At 45.5% G+C, this 15,196-nt stretch overlaps 1 protein-coding gene across 2 annotated transcripts in view; it reads left to right on the plus strand.

Moving 5' to 3' along the window:
- Nucleotides 1-15,196, plus strand: part of INTS3 (integrator complex subunit 3) — a 1,800,341-nt gene that overhangs the window by 137,495 nt on the left and 1,647,650 nt on the right. For both annotated transcript variants that reach the window (XM_069651244.1, XM_069651252.1), the window contains exon 6: nucleotides 14,146-14,212. In XM_069651244.1, the coding sequence (XP_069507345.1) occupies nucleotides 14,146-14,212 (67 nt within the window). The remainder of the gene's footprint in view (nucleotides 1-14,145; nucleotides 14,213-15,196) is intronic.

Here is a 15,196-nt window from a genome sequence, read left to right on the forward strand (position 1 = left end):
CTATAAAATCTTTTCTAAAGCTTTTTCTATCTCTTTTGTTGTCGATCGTCGTCCTGGTCCTATTGGCTCTTTTTGTGAAGATATTGACCATCTTCTGTCTCACTTATTACCAACCTCTACCCCTGTTGTACTGCTAGGGGACTTTAATCTTCTTCTCTCCTCAACACACTCTACTATTCCCTTTTTTTCTGAACTTCATTCTCATTTCCTTTTTGCCTCTTCTCACTCCTGCATCACATAGGTCTGGTTCCTCGTTGGATTTGATCTTCATTTCGACTTGTACTGCTTCTCATGTATCATCTCTCCCAGCCTATCTCTCTTTATCATCTATCTGCATCACTATTTCTACTGAACCCTGGTTGTTCCTCCCTTTCCTCTCCCTTGTTAGCCTTTTCTCTGCGTGATCTATACAACTTCAACTCCTCACTGTATAAAACTGCTTGTACTTTTCTTTCCTCTTCTTTCTCAGTTATTAATGTTGATGAGGCTGCATTCTCCATTTCCTCATCTCTCACTTCTTCTCGATCAACTCCATCCTCTATCCTCCTTCCATCCCACTTGTAAACCTCTCAACCCTGGCTCTCTTCTCATTTGTGCTCTATGCGTCATATTCTCTGTCGCTTTGAAAGGGTAAATCAACAACGATCATTAGTCTTATTTATCTTATCACGCTCTTTATGACCGTCTACTTTTGCTAGGCGTCTATATTTCTCTGATCTTTTACAATCTCATCTTTATTCCTCTGATCTATTACAATCTGTCCACTCACCATGGGCGCCTTTTTCAAACGCTTGCACATCTTCTTTCTCCTCCCACTGTGGATCATTCTGCTAATTCTACTCTATCTGCCTCAGATTTTGCTCACCTCTTTTCTTTAAGTTCTCTCTCCCTGGTTTCTAATTCTGAGGTCCTTATTTTGCTAGCTAAAGCTCATCCTACTGTTTCCCCTACGGATCCTATCCCCTCGGCATTAATTCCCAAGGTCTATCCGTTTCTTGTACCGTATCTTGATTGCTTCTTTAACATTTGTCTTTCTACGTCCACTTTTCCTGCATCATTCAAGCACGCATCCATTATTCCAATTTTAATGAAACCCACTGCTGATCCTCTGGTTGTTTCTAATTTTCTTCCTAGCTCTCTACTGCCTTACCTTTCCAAACTTCAGGAACGGCTTGTTTATTCTCAGATCTCTACTCTTGTTTCTAATTCTTCTATTCTTTCTCTGTTCCAGTCTGTCTTCCTTTCTCTTCACTCTACAGAAACGGCTCTTCTCTCTATACTGAACTCCATCCTTTCGGCATGCTATTCTAAGCACTCTTCTTTTCTTATTCTTCTTGACCTGTCGGCTGCTTTTGACACTGTTGGTCACACTCTAATTTTGGCTTCATTTCACCTTTTGGACTCACAGGCCCTGTGGTGTGCTGGTTTCACGCTTTCCTTCTATCACATTTCATTGACCTGCCGTTTTCATTGCTATAATATTCGCAAAGCATGTCCATTTCTTTCTTTTCAAGAATCTAAACTCTTAATTTCGTTATTTTTTTCTCAACTCCTTTACTGTACGTCTGCCCTTTTTGGACTCCCTAACTCCTGTCTTGCTCCCCTTAAATCAGTTTTTAATTCCTCTATTCATCTCGTGTCTTCTCCCGTGTCGGGATTCTATCACTTAGTCTCTTGTAGCACTTGGTTGGCTGCCTTTTCATTCTCAAATTAAATGTAATTGTCTTTGTCTTGGCTACAAATCTCTATATGGCCTTGCTCCCAGCTGTCGCTCTATATTCCTTCTCGCTCCCTTCGCTCCTCTTCTCACTTTTTACTTCCGGCTCCACGTCCCCCTTGTGCTCAGTTTCGTTTTCACTCCTTTGAACTTCTTGGTCCCCTTCATTGGAATGCTCTTCCGCTCTTTCTATTCCATTTCTGCTTATTCTCGATTCTGTGGTTCTTTGAAATCTCATCTGTTTCAACATCCTGGAGTCATTGTTCCCTGGATTTTATTGTTCGTTCATTTTTATTGTACTGATCTGTATTCTATGTACAGCGTTTTGGTTTAAGGCGCTTAGTAGAACACAAACATACAAATACAAAATACAAAGAGCCAGGGGGAGAGGATAGATTCCCGGGGGACACCACACGTAGAGAAGGAAGTAGGAGAGAAGGTGCCCAAGATAACATGGGAATAGTGGTCAGTTAGGAAAGAGGTCAGCCATTCCAGTCCCCATTCTGAGATATCAAGGGTATTGTGGAGCCTTTTTATTAGGATGGAATGATGACAATGTCAAAGGCAGAAGAGCTCAAGTAGGATGAGGACCGCTGGGCAGTTGGAGTCCAGGGATGCAATCAGTTCTTCGCAGGTGTCCAGAAGAGCAGTTTCTGTGCCTTTGGAGGCTCTGAATCCAGATTGATGATCGTCCAGACCACCAAGTTCAGTGTGCGCGTTGAGTTGGGGGCAATGCTAGTTTCTCCAGCAGTTTCCCCAGGAAGGGGGTGATTGAAATTGGGAGGTAGTTGGATGGACAGGTAGGGTCTGCTGAAGGTTTTTTCAGGAGCGGGCGCACAAGGGAGTGCATGAGGGAGGATGGGAAAGAACCAGCGACAAAAGTGTGATTGCAGAAATCGGCGAGTTGCAGGGCAAGAGAGCAAATGCTGTTCTTGATGGTTCTGGATGAGCAGGGGTAACCTGCTTGGAAGAAGCGTTCATAGAGCGGACTACTCGGCTGTGACAGGGGTGAAGGAGGAAAAGGCGGAAGGAGGATGGTGAGTGGCCAAGGGAGGCAATGGGGTGTGGGAATGGTTGAGCGGGTGAATTACAAGGGTGTTCAGGATGTCCTGAGTTTTGGTGGCAAGGTGTGTGGCCAGTGTGTTGCAGAGGGCCTGTGGTGGAGGAGACTGCACAAGGGTTGGCTAGCTCCCTGCAGATTTCGAAAAGTTCAGCCGTGCTATTGGATGCACCCGATACCCGTGCCTGAATGTGGGCCCTTTTCTTGGCACGGATGGAGTCTGTATTGCCTTTGGAACAGGCGGTAGGCCAGTTTGTTAGAGGGTGAACCAGAGGTTTGCTCTTCTGTTCCACTGCTCTATATTTTAGTTTCAGGGCTACAAGATCAGATTTGTACCAGGTGTTATGCTTAGAGGCAGGTTTCAGGCGGATCCTCGTGACTGGGGCAAGGATGTCAAGAGTATTGCTGATGGCTGAGTGAAGTTTGCTAGAGAAGTGTCAGTGATAGTCTGAGGTGGGGGGCTAAGGGGAGATGAAGGTAGAAGCAAAGGCAGCCGCTGACAATCGTTTCATCGGGCAGATGTTCAAGAATGAGGTTGGCAGGGCTTTTAAGGATGCAATTGGAGGGCCGAAGGGACCCAGGTGGGAGGAGAGGAGAGAATGGTCTGACCAGGAGAGGGGTGACCCGGGGGGTACTGGAGGGGTGTGTGCGGGTGAGAGGTCAGAGTGCATGATGGCGTTCAGGGTGTATCCAGCCGAGTGGGTTGGACCAGAGGGGAGAATGGAGAGGGAAAGAGAGGCACAAAGGTCAATGAAGAGTGGATGCTGAGGCAGGGGCGTCCAATTGGCTGTTCAAGTCACCCAAGAGGAGGAGGTTGGAGGTGGTTAAAAGTAAGGAAGAGCAGAAATCAGCCCATTCAGAAACAAACAGGGTGGTGGTAGTGCCTGGAGGCCGGTAGATGGTAGCAATGGTCATGGAGGATGGAAAGATGACCAACGTGCAAACCAGGCTCTCGAAGGAAGAATAGAGTTGGGTGGGTACGATGGAAGAAGGAACCCACCCAGGATAGATTAAGGCAACCCCACCGCCAGCACAGTGAAGTCAAGGCTTGGAAAGATCTTGAAACCATCAGTGAGGAGGAGGATCTTCAAATCTTCATGTTTATTTATATAGCGCGCCAGACCCAAAGGTATCTGGGTGCGTTACAGGTTACTTATAATTACATGATACAGTCATTTAGAATCAGATGAATGAAGAAGCATTTACATGACAATATTTACAGAGAAATGTTTAACATTATTTTACATCAGAAATTTACATAACAAATGTGCAATGTTGGGCGAAGGCTAGATCTGGAATAAGTTCTGCCTCTTCGGGGCGCAGGTGGTGGTGGAGGGGGTGTTTGATTTCTTGGGTATGACTAAGTCTGCCTCCCCCAAAACCTTGGGTGCCCTTTTCTGTGAGATCTTGTTCTTGCACTTTTTTGGGTAGGGGAAAGACAGTGTTCTAAAATACCTTGACCCATTTCTTCTCCAATTTTAACATAGTAGGCCTGTTTCCCATGGTTATGTATCAGTACCTTGATGTAACCGTGATAGTCTGGATCTATTACACCTGCCTTGATATCCAAGCCATATTTCCAGTCTAAACCCAACTTGGAATCCAACTGTATATATGTCCCTTTTGGAGGGACAAAAATGAAGCCTGTAGGGACTAATTGACATTCTCCCACTGCAATGGTAACCTCACTACTACTGTGAAGATCAAAGCCAATAGACTCCGCGGTAGCAACTGTTGGATTTGAGACACTGAAGTAAGTTTGCTGAACTTCAGGGTTCCCCAACTTGTATCAGTCAGGTCTGATCCCATCCCTGACATCATGTGTGGTAAGCCAAAAGGAGTCCGACAGTGCTGGCATTGTGACTCAAAGATGTATTTAACAAAAGAGAACAATAACCTAACTGTGCCTATCACTAGTTAGGTTATTGCCGAGTGCTTGCCCTACCTAAATGAATAATAACTCTAGTGCTCATTGTCAAGGTGGATGTCAAAGTAAAGGGTCCGTCCTCTGTCCAACACTGTCCTATTCTGACTGTCACTAATCAAAAAGGGTTTTGACAAACAGAAATAATGCCAGGTTCAAGAGGATCAACCTCAGGGCGGCTTTCCAACAGTCGTGACAACAGTGGTGTGGCCAGGAGAACGACACCCTTCTCTTGGTCAACTGGGTCAACATGTGGGCTGACTTCAACAATCTTTTGAAATAGCAACTGATTCAACAAATATGAAAACCTGGGAGAATGATTCCCTTCTCCCAGTTAAACTGTATTCGCAGTAGAGGCTGTTTTTGGACAGTCTCTTGTAACCGCCTTTAAAGGTCCTTGTAGCTCCTGCCAGGTACTTTTGCTGGTTTGACCAATTGTCCAACTGTTCTTCCTTTTTAACACAATATAAACTTCTAGGTTTCCCTGGTCTTCTCATTGAGTATTGAAACAAGGGAGGGCACTCAAGTGTCCTTGGTTTCTTCCACTATCCTCAATAGCACTATCGGCAGAGATACCACCCTTGTAGCTTCCTTGATTCCGAGTGCCTCTCTTCTGGTTATTGTGACGAGGGAAGTTACTCCTGCAGTAGTTTTCACTGTTTAGGTCTTTCTTTTGTTTCTCCCGAGGAGGATAATTGTTCTCGACCCTCTCCTCACTTTTGGTAACTTGGCACTGTTACTCAGACGAGGGAGATCACTCCCAGTGCAATCTTCAGATGGGGTATGTTGAATGAGTTACTGTGACAAAGGAGACTCCTCCCGATACAATCCTCCCCCTCTCCCAAGCCCCTACTGGGTCAACCGTAGCTGCCATTATCTGTTTGCTGGGGCCACGTCTCTGGTTCTTCAGGTGTGTCGCTTTGGCTCTTTACCTTTGCACGTCCGCCAGAACACTTTGCTTACTGCTGTGCTGTTTTGGCTCTGTTATCAGCGTTGTTACAGTACCTCCTGATCCACCTCCCTCAGGTTATGCCACCGTCTGCTTCTCGCCAGCATCTGGTCAGGTCATGCCTCGTCTGGCTTTGGAGGATTTCTCAGACCTTCCCACTGCGTCCTCTTGTCTGAAGACTTGCTCCTCCTTCAGGCTTCTCCATTCCCATGTTCGAACTTTTCAGGTTTGAAGAGTTTCACGTCGGCTTCCCCTTTCAAGGATTGCTTCTTTGCTTTTTATGTCCTGAGGCTGGGCAGTCCCCAGCGGAGTGCAATAGTCTTTCCTTTGTGTGTCTGAAGGTACTATGCATGCCTCCTCTGGGCCGCCACCTCCCAGTGCTGTCTGGAGCTGGAAAGGGAGTAGTTTGCATAACTCCTATCTTCCTCGTCTTGATGGAGTCAAATTTCACCAAAGGAAAGGAAGAGTGAGTATTGCAGTAAAACACAGTAGTCGTCTCAAGTTGATTTTTGGAAGACCTAGAGGATTGCATGGTAAGGGGGTTAGGGAGTTCTATCACAGAACAGGTGGTCCTTGTCCCTATGATGGCGGTCTCTCCGTGCGAGGTCCCGCATTCCACCACCCCTAGGGGGATTGTTACATAGCGGGCTCACCTCCATAGCCTCACAGGGAAGTGACCAGATCCTGTAAATTGTGTCAATAGACAGGAGGTTTGATGGTGCACAAATGAGCAGTGTCACTACTGAAGATGCTGGTTGTGGGTGCCTTCCTTATCAGATGTAGACCTTTGGCTCCTATTGAGAGAAAGGCGAGAAGGTGGGTATGCAGACACAGTACCTGCCATAATTTATTTATTTATTTTAATGTGATACAGTTTATAAATAAACTTTACACATGAAAAAGAAAAAAAATAATAATAAAATAGTGAAAAAGAAATTAGTAAAACAAAAGCACAAATACATATTATTTACAAACACAAGATCATAAATTAATTAATACCAATAACATTTGTTAACAGAATCTGATCATCTAAACCAAAATCTACCCATAATGGAGGAACAATGATGCAAACGCTGATGCCATGGTACGAGGTCGTTTGTAGGGGGTGTTGTATGTGATTTAAACTAAATCATTTACAGAGAGGTAGGTTATAACGAAGCTATAACAAAAAAACATAGATTTATTTAAAAATAATTTGGGCCCCCCACATGCCCTGTTTCCTATGCTTCTGACCCTACCCTAACCCCCTCCTCACCAGTTTTAACCCCTTAGCCCACTGCCAATATATATAAAAAAAAAAATCCATATTTTTTTCGTTATTATAGTTTGCTTAGAACGGACCTCTCTGTAAATGTTATTGTTGTAATCACTGGACACCGTGCAGGGGACCACATTAAAAAGGCAGTTCTCTCACTAGAGGCGGAGTGGCTTATTGCTACCTGGGACGCTTGTACCCTACTAAGCTGGATCTGCATCTGCTTGTAAAGAAGGCCTTTGCAGAGGCCACTCTACAATAGTGACATGCATGGGGTTTACCTCCTCCAGAAATTAGACTTGTGGCATTTTAATAGGGAAGAAGGTGCTATGGGGTCATGTTCAGTCTCAGATCCTCTGACCTGCACCTGTAAAGTGTGGTTTAAGTGTCTGTTCTGTATAATATGGGTTTTAGCACAGTTGTTTATTCTGGTGGTCTGTCTCGCACACCTATGGGTGTGAGATTTGGAAGCTGTGTATGGAGACCCGTACGCTGTGCTGCATATGGAATCAACACCCCTCAGGAGTGCTTTGTCATGCTTGTGTCTTCTGGGGGATGGACTCTGTGTGATATTCAAAGGTAATATGCTGTCACATGGATGGGGGGAAAAGGTGAAGGAACTTAAAGATAAGCAGGTGTTTTTTTAAGGCATGCTTGTCCTACTGAACACTATTGCCATAATCTGCTGAAGTGAGTGATGAAACAATGGCATGGCTTTCAACAGTTGACAATGTGGTAATGGCCTCCTTGCAGGCAGTTCATTAAAAAAAAAGTACATAGGCAGGCATAGCTGGAAGGTTTGTCCACCAGAATTTCAGTGATGGAAAAAAGTTGAGCAGTGGAAGAAAAAGTAAACTATTCAATGAAGGTGGAGAGTGTGGCAAAAGAAAAGTCTGATGCATTAAGCAGTTCCTACATCATGCTTCAAAGGCAGTTTGTTGGGTAAATAATGTGGAAATGATGGGCAGCAGTGGCAGGTTTTCACATTTTGTGGTTTCCAGCTGATCCTATGCGGTGAACCTGAAGGGTTTCTTGAGTCCTTCCTATCTGAGACCTTTGGGCAGGGGTTTGATGCACTTCACTGAACAGAGGATTGAGTTACCATCCAGATGGAAGTAGGAGAATTAGGAGGCTTGAGGTATGTTCCTACTCACACTTGCCAATGCACAACAAGGAGATGCGATCCTGAGGGGGAAGGGTAGCTGTAGCCAAAGTGATAAGTATGAAGGTTATAATGTTTTATTTTGAGAACATGAGAGGAAGAAATATGTTTAACAAGTGAGGAGTGCTCATCTTGATCTGGAGGTTTAAGCATCAATGAGGCACCCTGCCAGACTGAGGGTAAGCTGCAAGGGACAAGATAACATCTGCAGAGTTTAGTGAAGCACAGAGGTTCTTGGAATAGGTGAGGACAGCCAGGGAGTACACAGCCATGGTAGAAATGCACCACAGCCTCTCTAGATGGCTATGCTCTGAGTCACAGTAGGGGCTGTGTTTTTATTTATGGATACAGTGGGTCTTGGACAGTTTTGCCGACTCCCAGTTTGCCAATAATTGAAGGGAATGAAGAGTCGGATAGGGTTTATAATTTAGTGGTGACATCCCTGCCCTTTCCAATGAGGTATTGTAGAGGAGGTGGTTTGATTTAAGTACTTGGAAAGCATTATAGTGCTTATTGAAAATCAAATATCATGTGTAATAATTAAGCTGCTTGACATGTGATTTTCTTTCAGTAAAATGATTTGGAAAAAATGTATTTGACGCAACCATGCATACTCGCCTGCACGAAGCAAATGTATATTTTGATAGGAAGTCTTTGCATTACAGACTTCTGATTTTGTAACCCTCTAAATTGTCCTAATCAGTGCTTTCGTTGCTTGAAGACACAAAACAAATAATTGTAAAGTTTTAGGATTTATCCATGTACAGCAGACATTAGAACCATGTACGATAATCTGACTAGATTTGGCACTCTTAAGTTAATGGCACCACTCAAAACATCATTCAAATGGATTGTGTCCTCCCACGTATTCCTCATCTTTGACACTTGTTGTCCAGCTTCAGCTGCTTCGGAAAAAATGTTTGCCAGAGGGCGCTGTACGTCAATGGCTTTGAGGCGATGTTCCTCGAAGGCCTCAGTCGAGGGTGATGTCATCGAAGGCATATATAGCACGCGCAGCGCCTGTTGGCCTCAGTTTTGTTTTTCTGCGACCGCTTCGAGTGAAAATGGCACTCACTGACCCGCACCGTATCGGTTTCAATCCATGATGCGAAAAGCCTTGCAGGAACGGAAGGGGAAACTTAAGGTAGAAAGAAATCCCTAAGAAATCACTACCTGAACCTTCTAGGCCGTCGACCGCTGAGTCGAGAGGCGACTCTCCTCAGAGGAAAAATGCAAAGCAATCTAGGTTGAGGAGTGGCTCCCACCACTCTTCATCTTCGAAGAGAAGGCACTGTAGGTCGCCTTCGTAGTATGACGTTTCCCCCGAAAGGGTCGCTTGCCCTTCAAAAAAAATCAACCCGGCTGAATGGGAAGCATTCAAGGTTGAAATGTTAAGATTTTCGAAAAAAAAACAAGGCCATGCTCCTACCGACCCTTCCAAGGAAGCCGGAAAGGAAAGGTGCAGGAATCGGCGCAGATAAAGAAAGTCTTGACAACTTCGACATCGAAGCGAAGCCTACTACTACCAAACCAGACATAATATATGCTCCACTTCCCAAAAAGGAGTTCTTTAAATCTCTTACTTCAATTTTTGAAGAAGAGGAATGTTCTGGGGATGATGAAGCCCCATTTGGCTTGCAGTACGGTACACCCAATGTACCAGAGTTTTATATTTGAAGAGTCCAGAATTAAGGACCTGTTTGACAACTTGCAAACAGCAAGGGGTGTAGATACTTCATCCGAACTTGAGTTTGGAAGACCAGAGCCTGGTGAACATGCGGATGCATCATACAGGCAGCTGTCGAAGTTGTCAAATACATTGGTTGGAGTAGGCCACCATTATCTTATGAGCAAGATGATTTCACTGATATTTTGGACAAGGGTCCACAATCTGATCCTATTTTGCCTTTTCATATGGCATTGCAAAAAAGGGTGGCTAGGAACTGGGAGACTCTGGAATCCAATCCGGCCGTTAATAAGAACTCTACAAAAAAATACTGCCCTTCCAGTAGTGACCCAGACTTCCTGTCGAAACACCCCACTCCGCAGAGTCTGGTGGGGCAGGCGGCTACGGCTACTTCCAAACCAGCAGCGTACCCTAACATCCCTCCTGATAGGGGCGACAAGCGCGTAGATGGATGGGTGAGGAAAGTATTTTCTGCAGGGAGCATGGTACTAAAATCTGCCAACTCCAATTGTGCCCTCGCACAATTTTCGTATACTCTGTGGGATTGTATTTCTATGGCGGCAAAGCTCATTCCCGAATAGGATAAAAGGGACGGCTTCTTAGCTATTATTAAGAAAGGCAAATGGCCATGTGCGAATCCCTTCATTCAGGATTGGATTCTGCGGATAGCATCAGCAGATCCTTGGCTACCAGCACAGTTATGCACAGATTTGAGTGGTTGAGGAACTCTGGTTTTGCACCTGATGTGCAATCTAGGCTTCTGAACATGCATTTTGACGGGTTTAATCTTTTTGGCAACAAGGCTGACGAGAGCCTTGAAGTTGCAGACCTCAAAGGCGGCAGCCAAATCTTTAGGCACCGTGATTAGGCAACCTCAGCCTTTTCGTCCTAGTGGGCAACCTTTGAGGGGTAGATCTTTTTGCTACTACTCAGTTGGAAGGGCAAGAGGAATGGCCAGTCAAAGAGGCCAGAGAAGATTTCATCGTGGTGGATGAGGAGGTGCAAAGCCAGCTCAAGCCGCAGCCTCCTTGATATCGGCCTCTGCAGCAGCCGCCACAAAATCACTCTGAGGTCTTGAGTCACATTTCACCAGTGAGAGGCAGATAGTCTCAGCATCTGGAAGAATGGCGAGACATTACTTAGGATGCTTGTGCTTTGGAAACCGTAGCCCACGGTTACAAGAAGCCCTCAGAACAATCCACCGGGGAACCACTCTTTGAGGATTCCGGATCTGCTCCTTTTGCAGGAAATTTTAACCCTGCTTAGAGAAAGGTGCTATAGAACCAGTGCCTGTAGCAGAGGGGAACAAGGGATGGCAATCCCCATATTTTTTGATACCCAAGAAGGACAGAGGTCTGAGACCCATCTTGGACTTGAGATACTTAAGTTCCTCAGGAAGGACAAGTTCAAGATGGTCACATTTTCTCAGATCCTTCAGGCCCTCCAACTCCAGGATTGGAGTAATTGGACCTTCAGGATGCTTATTTTCATGTGCCAAACCATCTCAAGCACAGCAAATACCTGAGGTTTGCAGTTGGTGGTTCCTATTCTCTATTTTGAGTTCTGCCATTCGGGCTGACCTCCGCCTGAGGGTTTTCACCAGACTGATGGCAGTAGTGGCAGCGAATCTCAGGAGAGGGAGGGGGACTCGCGTCTACTCCTACCTGGACGATTGGCTGATCAGGGCGCATTCTCCCGAACAAGTCCTGGATCATCTCAACATCACCTGCCACTCTCTTCACAGACTGGGCTTCTCCCTCAATTACAAGAAGCCCCATATGACACCTTCCCAAAAGTTCCAGTACATCGGAGCTGTGCTAGATACATCCTTGGGAAAGTGCTCACCACCCGAGGTGAGGGCGCAAGACATTCTTCAGATGGTTACCAAATTTCAGAGTGCCCAGAGTCTTCCGGCCTTCGATTTTCTTTTTGAGGTTGCTCAGCCTCATGGCATCCTACATTTTTCTGGTGCCAGAGGCCCGCCTGAGAATGAGATCCCTCCAATGAGCTCCAAGAATACAATGGTCCCAATTCTCAGGAAAGATGTTGGACCGACTTCAAATTCCAACCAGTCTCACAGGCTCTTCTGTGGTGGGCCTGCAAGGAAAATATTCTCAAGGGGGAACCTTTTTGTCAACCATGGGCGGGGATATTCTGAAGGGGGTACCTTTTTCGCAACCATGGCCGGAGATTACAGTAGTGACGGACGCCTCACTCACGGGGTGCGGAGCTCAAGCCAGCGATCTCTCAATCGGCGGTCGCTGGTCTCCATCGGCGTCCAATTACGCAACAAAGCTTTGGAGCTGAGAGCAATCAGACTAGTGCTGAAGGCTTTTCTGCACTCTGTACGCGGAAAGACTGTCCTGATAATGACGGACAACGCAGTGGCCATGTACTACCTCAACAAAAGAGGTTGTGTAGAGTCAATTTGACTGTGCAGAGGGGCAATGCAGCTCTGGTACTGGGCAATTCAAGAAGGAATCTCCCTATCAGCAGTTCAGCTAGCCCGAGAGGAGAACACAGCAGCGGACCGTCTGAGAAGGCAGAGCAGTCTCCCACAAGTGGTAACTAGCTCAGGAAGTCCTTCAAGAGATCTTCACCCTTTGGGGAACCACTCAAGTAGATCTGGTTGACTTTGGTTGTGAACAGAAGTGAGAAAGATATTGCTCCAGGGAATTTCCCCCAAGAGGAGCACTAGGAGACATGTTCGTAGTGGACTGGGAGTTTCCACTCCTCTACGCGTTTCCTCCAGTCCCAGTCATTCCTCATGTAACCAGGAGGTTGAGAAGGTTCGGGAAACACATGATCCTAATTGCCCCAGATTGGGCCAGGAGGACGTGGTACCAAGACCTTCTGGACATGTCAAATCTTTTTGCTGTTGGAATAAGTTCTGCAACTGATGCAAGTAAAAGAATATTGATCCTTTTCTGTGTTAAACACTGGATGTTTTATCCTCCAGATTGGTACCATGAAAGGCTACTTGGTGGCGCTGTTCATTTTTAAGCACTCGTCAGAGGAATGTTCCTTTTTCAAAATCCCACTGGTGACTCAATTTGGGAAAGGGCTCACTAATGTGTTTCCTCAGTCTCCTTTCCAGGTTCCGGTTTGGGACCTAAATCTGGTTTTAAAATTCCTAATGTTTGCACCCTTTGAACCCCTGCACACTTGTCCTCTAAGATTATTAACCTTTAAAACCATCCTATTGCAAGCTTTAACATCAGCCCGTAGAGTGAACGAGTTGCAGGCACTGTCATCCAAGCCACCCTTTACCATCTTCCACAAAGATAGGGTTGTTTTGAAGGTCAAACCTTCTTTTTTTGCCCAAAATCATTTCGGATTTTCATTTAGGTCAGAAAATTGTTCTACCTTCCTTCTATCCCCCACCTCACCCTGGTAAGGAGGAGGAAAGACTTCATAGGTTAGATCCTACAAGAGCGCTCAGCTTTTACAATTTGAGAATGTCCAGGTTACAAATTGATGATCAGCTTTTCATCGGATATACAAGACACAAACTAGGTCAGGCTGTTACCAAACAGACCTTATCTAGTTGGATAGTTCTGGCAATATCAGAATGCTACAGGCTGGCAGAAAAATACCCTCCTGAAGGTTTAAGAGCTCATTTCACCAGGGGCGTGGCGACAGCCCTTCAAAGGGGCGTTCAATTAGAAATATTTGTGAAGCGGCAACGTGGTCTTCCATCCACACGTTTGCTAAACATTATTGCCTGGATTCCTCCCTTGTTCAGGATGGTGCAAGGCAGTCCTTCACTCTGTCCATGAAAATGTATAAATTGTAATTCTACTCCCTCCTCCAAACCTAATACTGTTTTGGGAGTTTGTCAAAGATGTGGAATGAGTTGGAGGACACAATCCATTCGAGAACAAGTTACTTAACCCTGGTAACATTCTTTCGACTGGATGTTCCTCTTGTGTTTTCCTCATTGCCCTCCCAACCTACCCCTCAGTAGAATTTACTGTGCTATTGCAGCTTCTGTTCCAACAAGGCTGAGTACGGTCACACCCGTATTTATGGGTATCTCTGCTACAAGAGGAGGAAAAACAGAACTCTGGCCAATGGGCGCTACATGTGCTATATGTGCCTTCATTGACATCCCCCTCGACTGAGGCCTTCGAGGGACATCGACTCGACACACAAGGCCCTCCGGTGATTTTTTATTTAGTCTTTTTTTTTTTTTTGAAGCAGCTGAAGCTGGTCAACAGGTGTCAAAGATGAGGAATACATGAAAGGAACATCCAATCGATAGAACGTTACCAGGGGTAAGTAACTTGTTATTCTGAAAAAAGTTTGACTTTAAGATGATAAATGGTTAAAAACCTGTAGCACTCAATCCTTGTTTAAACTTATTTTCTTCCTTTTCTCTTTATTTATAGGTGGGGATATTACCGTGAAGAATCTTTGGCTAGCAGAAAGTGTCCTTGATATACTGACTGAGCAAAAGTAAGATTCCATTCACTGCTAAATCATTGCTTTGCTGCATTTGTGTTAATCTTGTAGAATGCACAATTCTTTTGCATTATGGTCTCTGATTTTTGTATAACTATGTCTGAATGACAGCTGTAAGGGTTTGAAATACTTAGCTTTTTTATTTTTTTGGCAATAAAATTATGCCGGTATTTGGTTTCTGAAAGGAAGGCCTGCTAATCCAACCCCCTATCATAAAGCGATATGCCAAAATTGTAGTGCATTTATGTACCAGTTGCTGTGAATCTAGCTGCGCTTGTATACTTGAGAGCTGGGTCCGAAGTTGCTTGGCGACATCCACAATGTCTTCTGTGGTACAAAGCTGGTGTGTTGAATGGGCAGCGCGTAAGACCCCCTTCAGGCGGACCGAAAAAGAATAACCACCTGGCCTGCAAGAAGATAATCTCCTAACACCACAGATCTTATTTGCCAACTGCATTTTACATGGCGCTGGGACAGTGTGGACACTGAGGCAGGTGACCAGTTAGCGGGGTTCTACGTGTACTGGGTGATGGAACAAGCCAGGTGGAATAATGAGGATCCAAGGATAAGGCCAGGAAAAGGAGATAGTACGTGGCCAGAAGGTGAAACTGGCCAGTACAGCACAGGGAGGAGAGGACAGTGGATGGGAGGGTGCAAAGAGAGAATAGGACATTGCTAGAAGGGGAAGAGAAGCCCCCTCAAGAAAGACCAGAACCAGGCCAACAACGAGAGCATCCTGAAGCCTTCTCCCTAGACTGAGGGAACGGTTGAGATTGAGAAGTTGAGAAACACTGGTGCTTTTACAGTCACTGACTTGAGAATGGGACTCAGCCTTGCGCCCGCATTGCTACTGGCCACCACCACCTTAAGATACTGTGCATGTGGTGTACCAAGAAGCTGGCCCTCCCCTCATATGCAGTCCATTCATCCCTAACATGACTGTGCCCATTCCAGGAGTGGCTCCTGCCTGTGAACACC

The sequence above is a fragment of the Ambystoma mexicanum genome, chromosome 1p (genome assembly GCF_040938575.1).
Source record: "Ambystoma mexicanum isolate Mex_15411 chromosome 1p, UKY_AmexF1_1, whole genome shotgun sequence".
NCBI classification, from domain to species: domain Eukaryota; kingdom Metazoa; phylum Chordata; class Amphibia; order Caudata; family Ambystomatidae; genus Ambystoma; species Ambystoma mexicanum.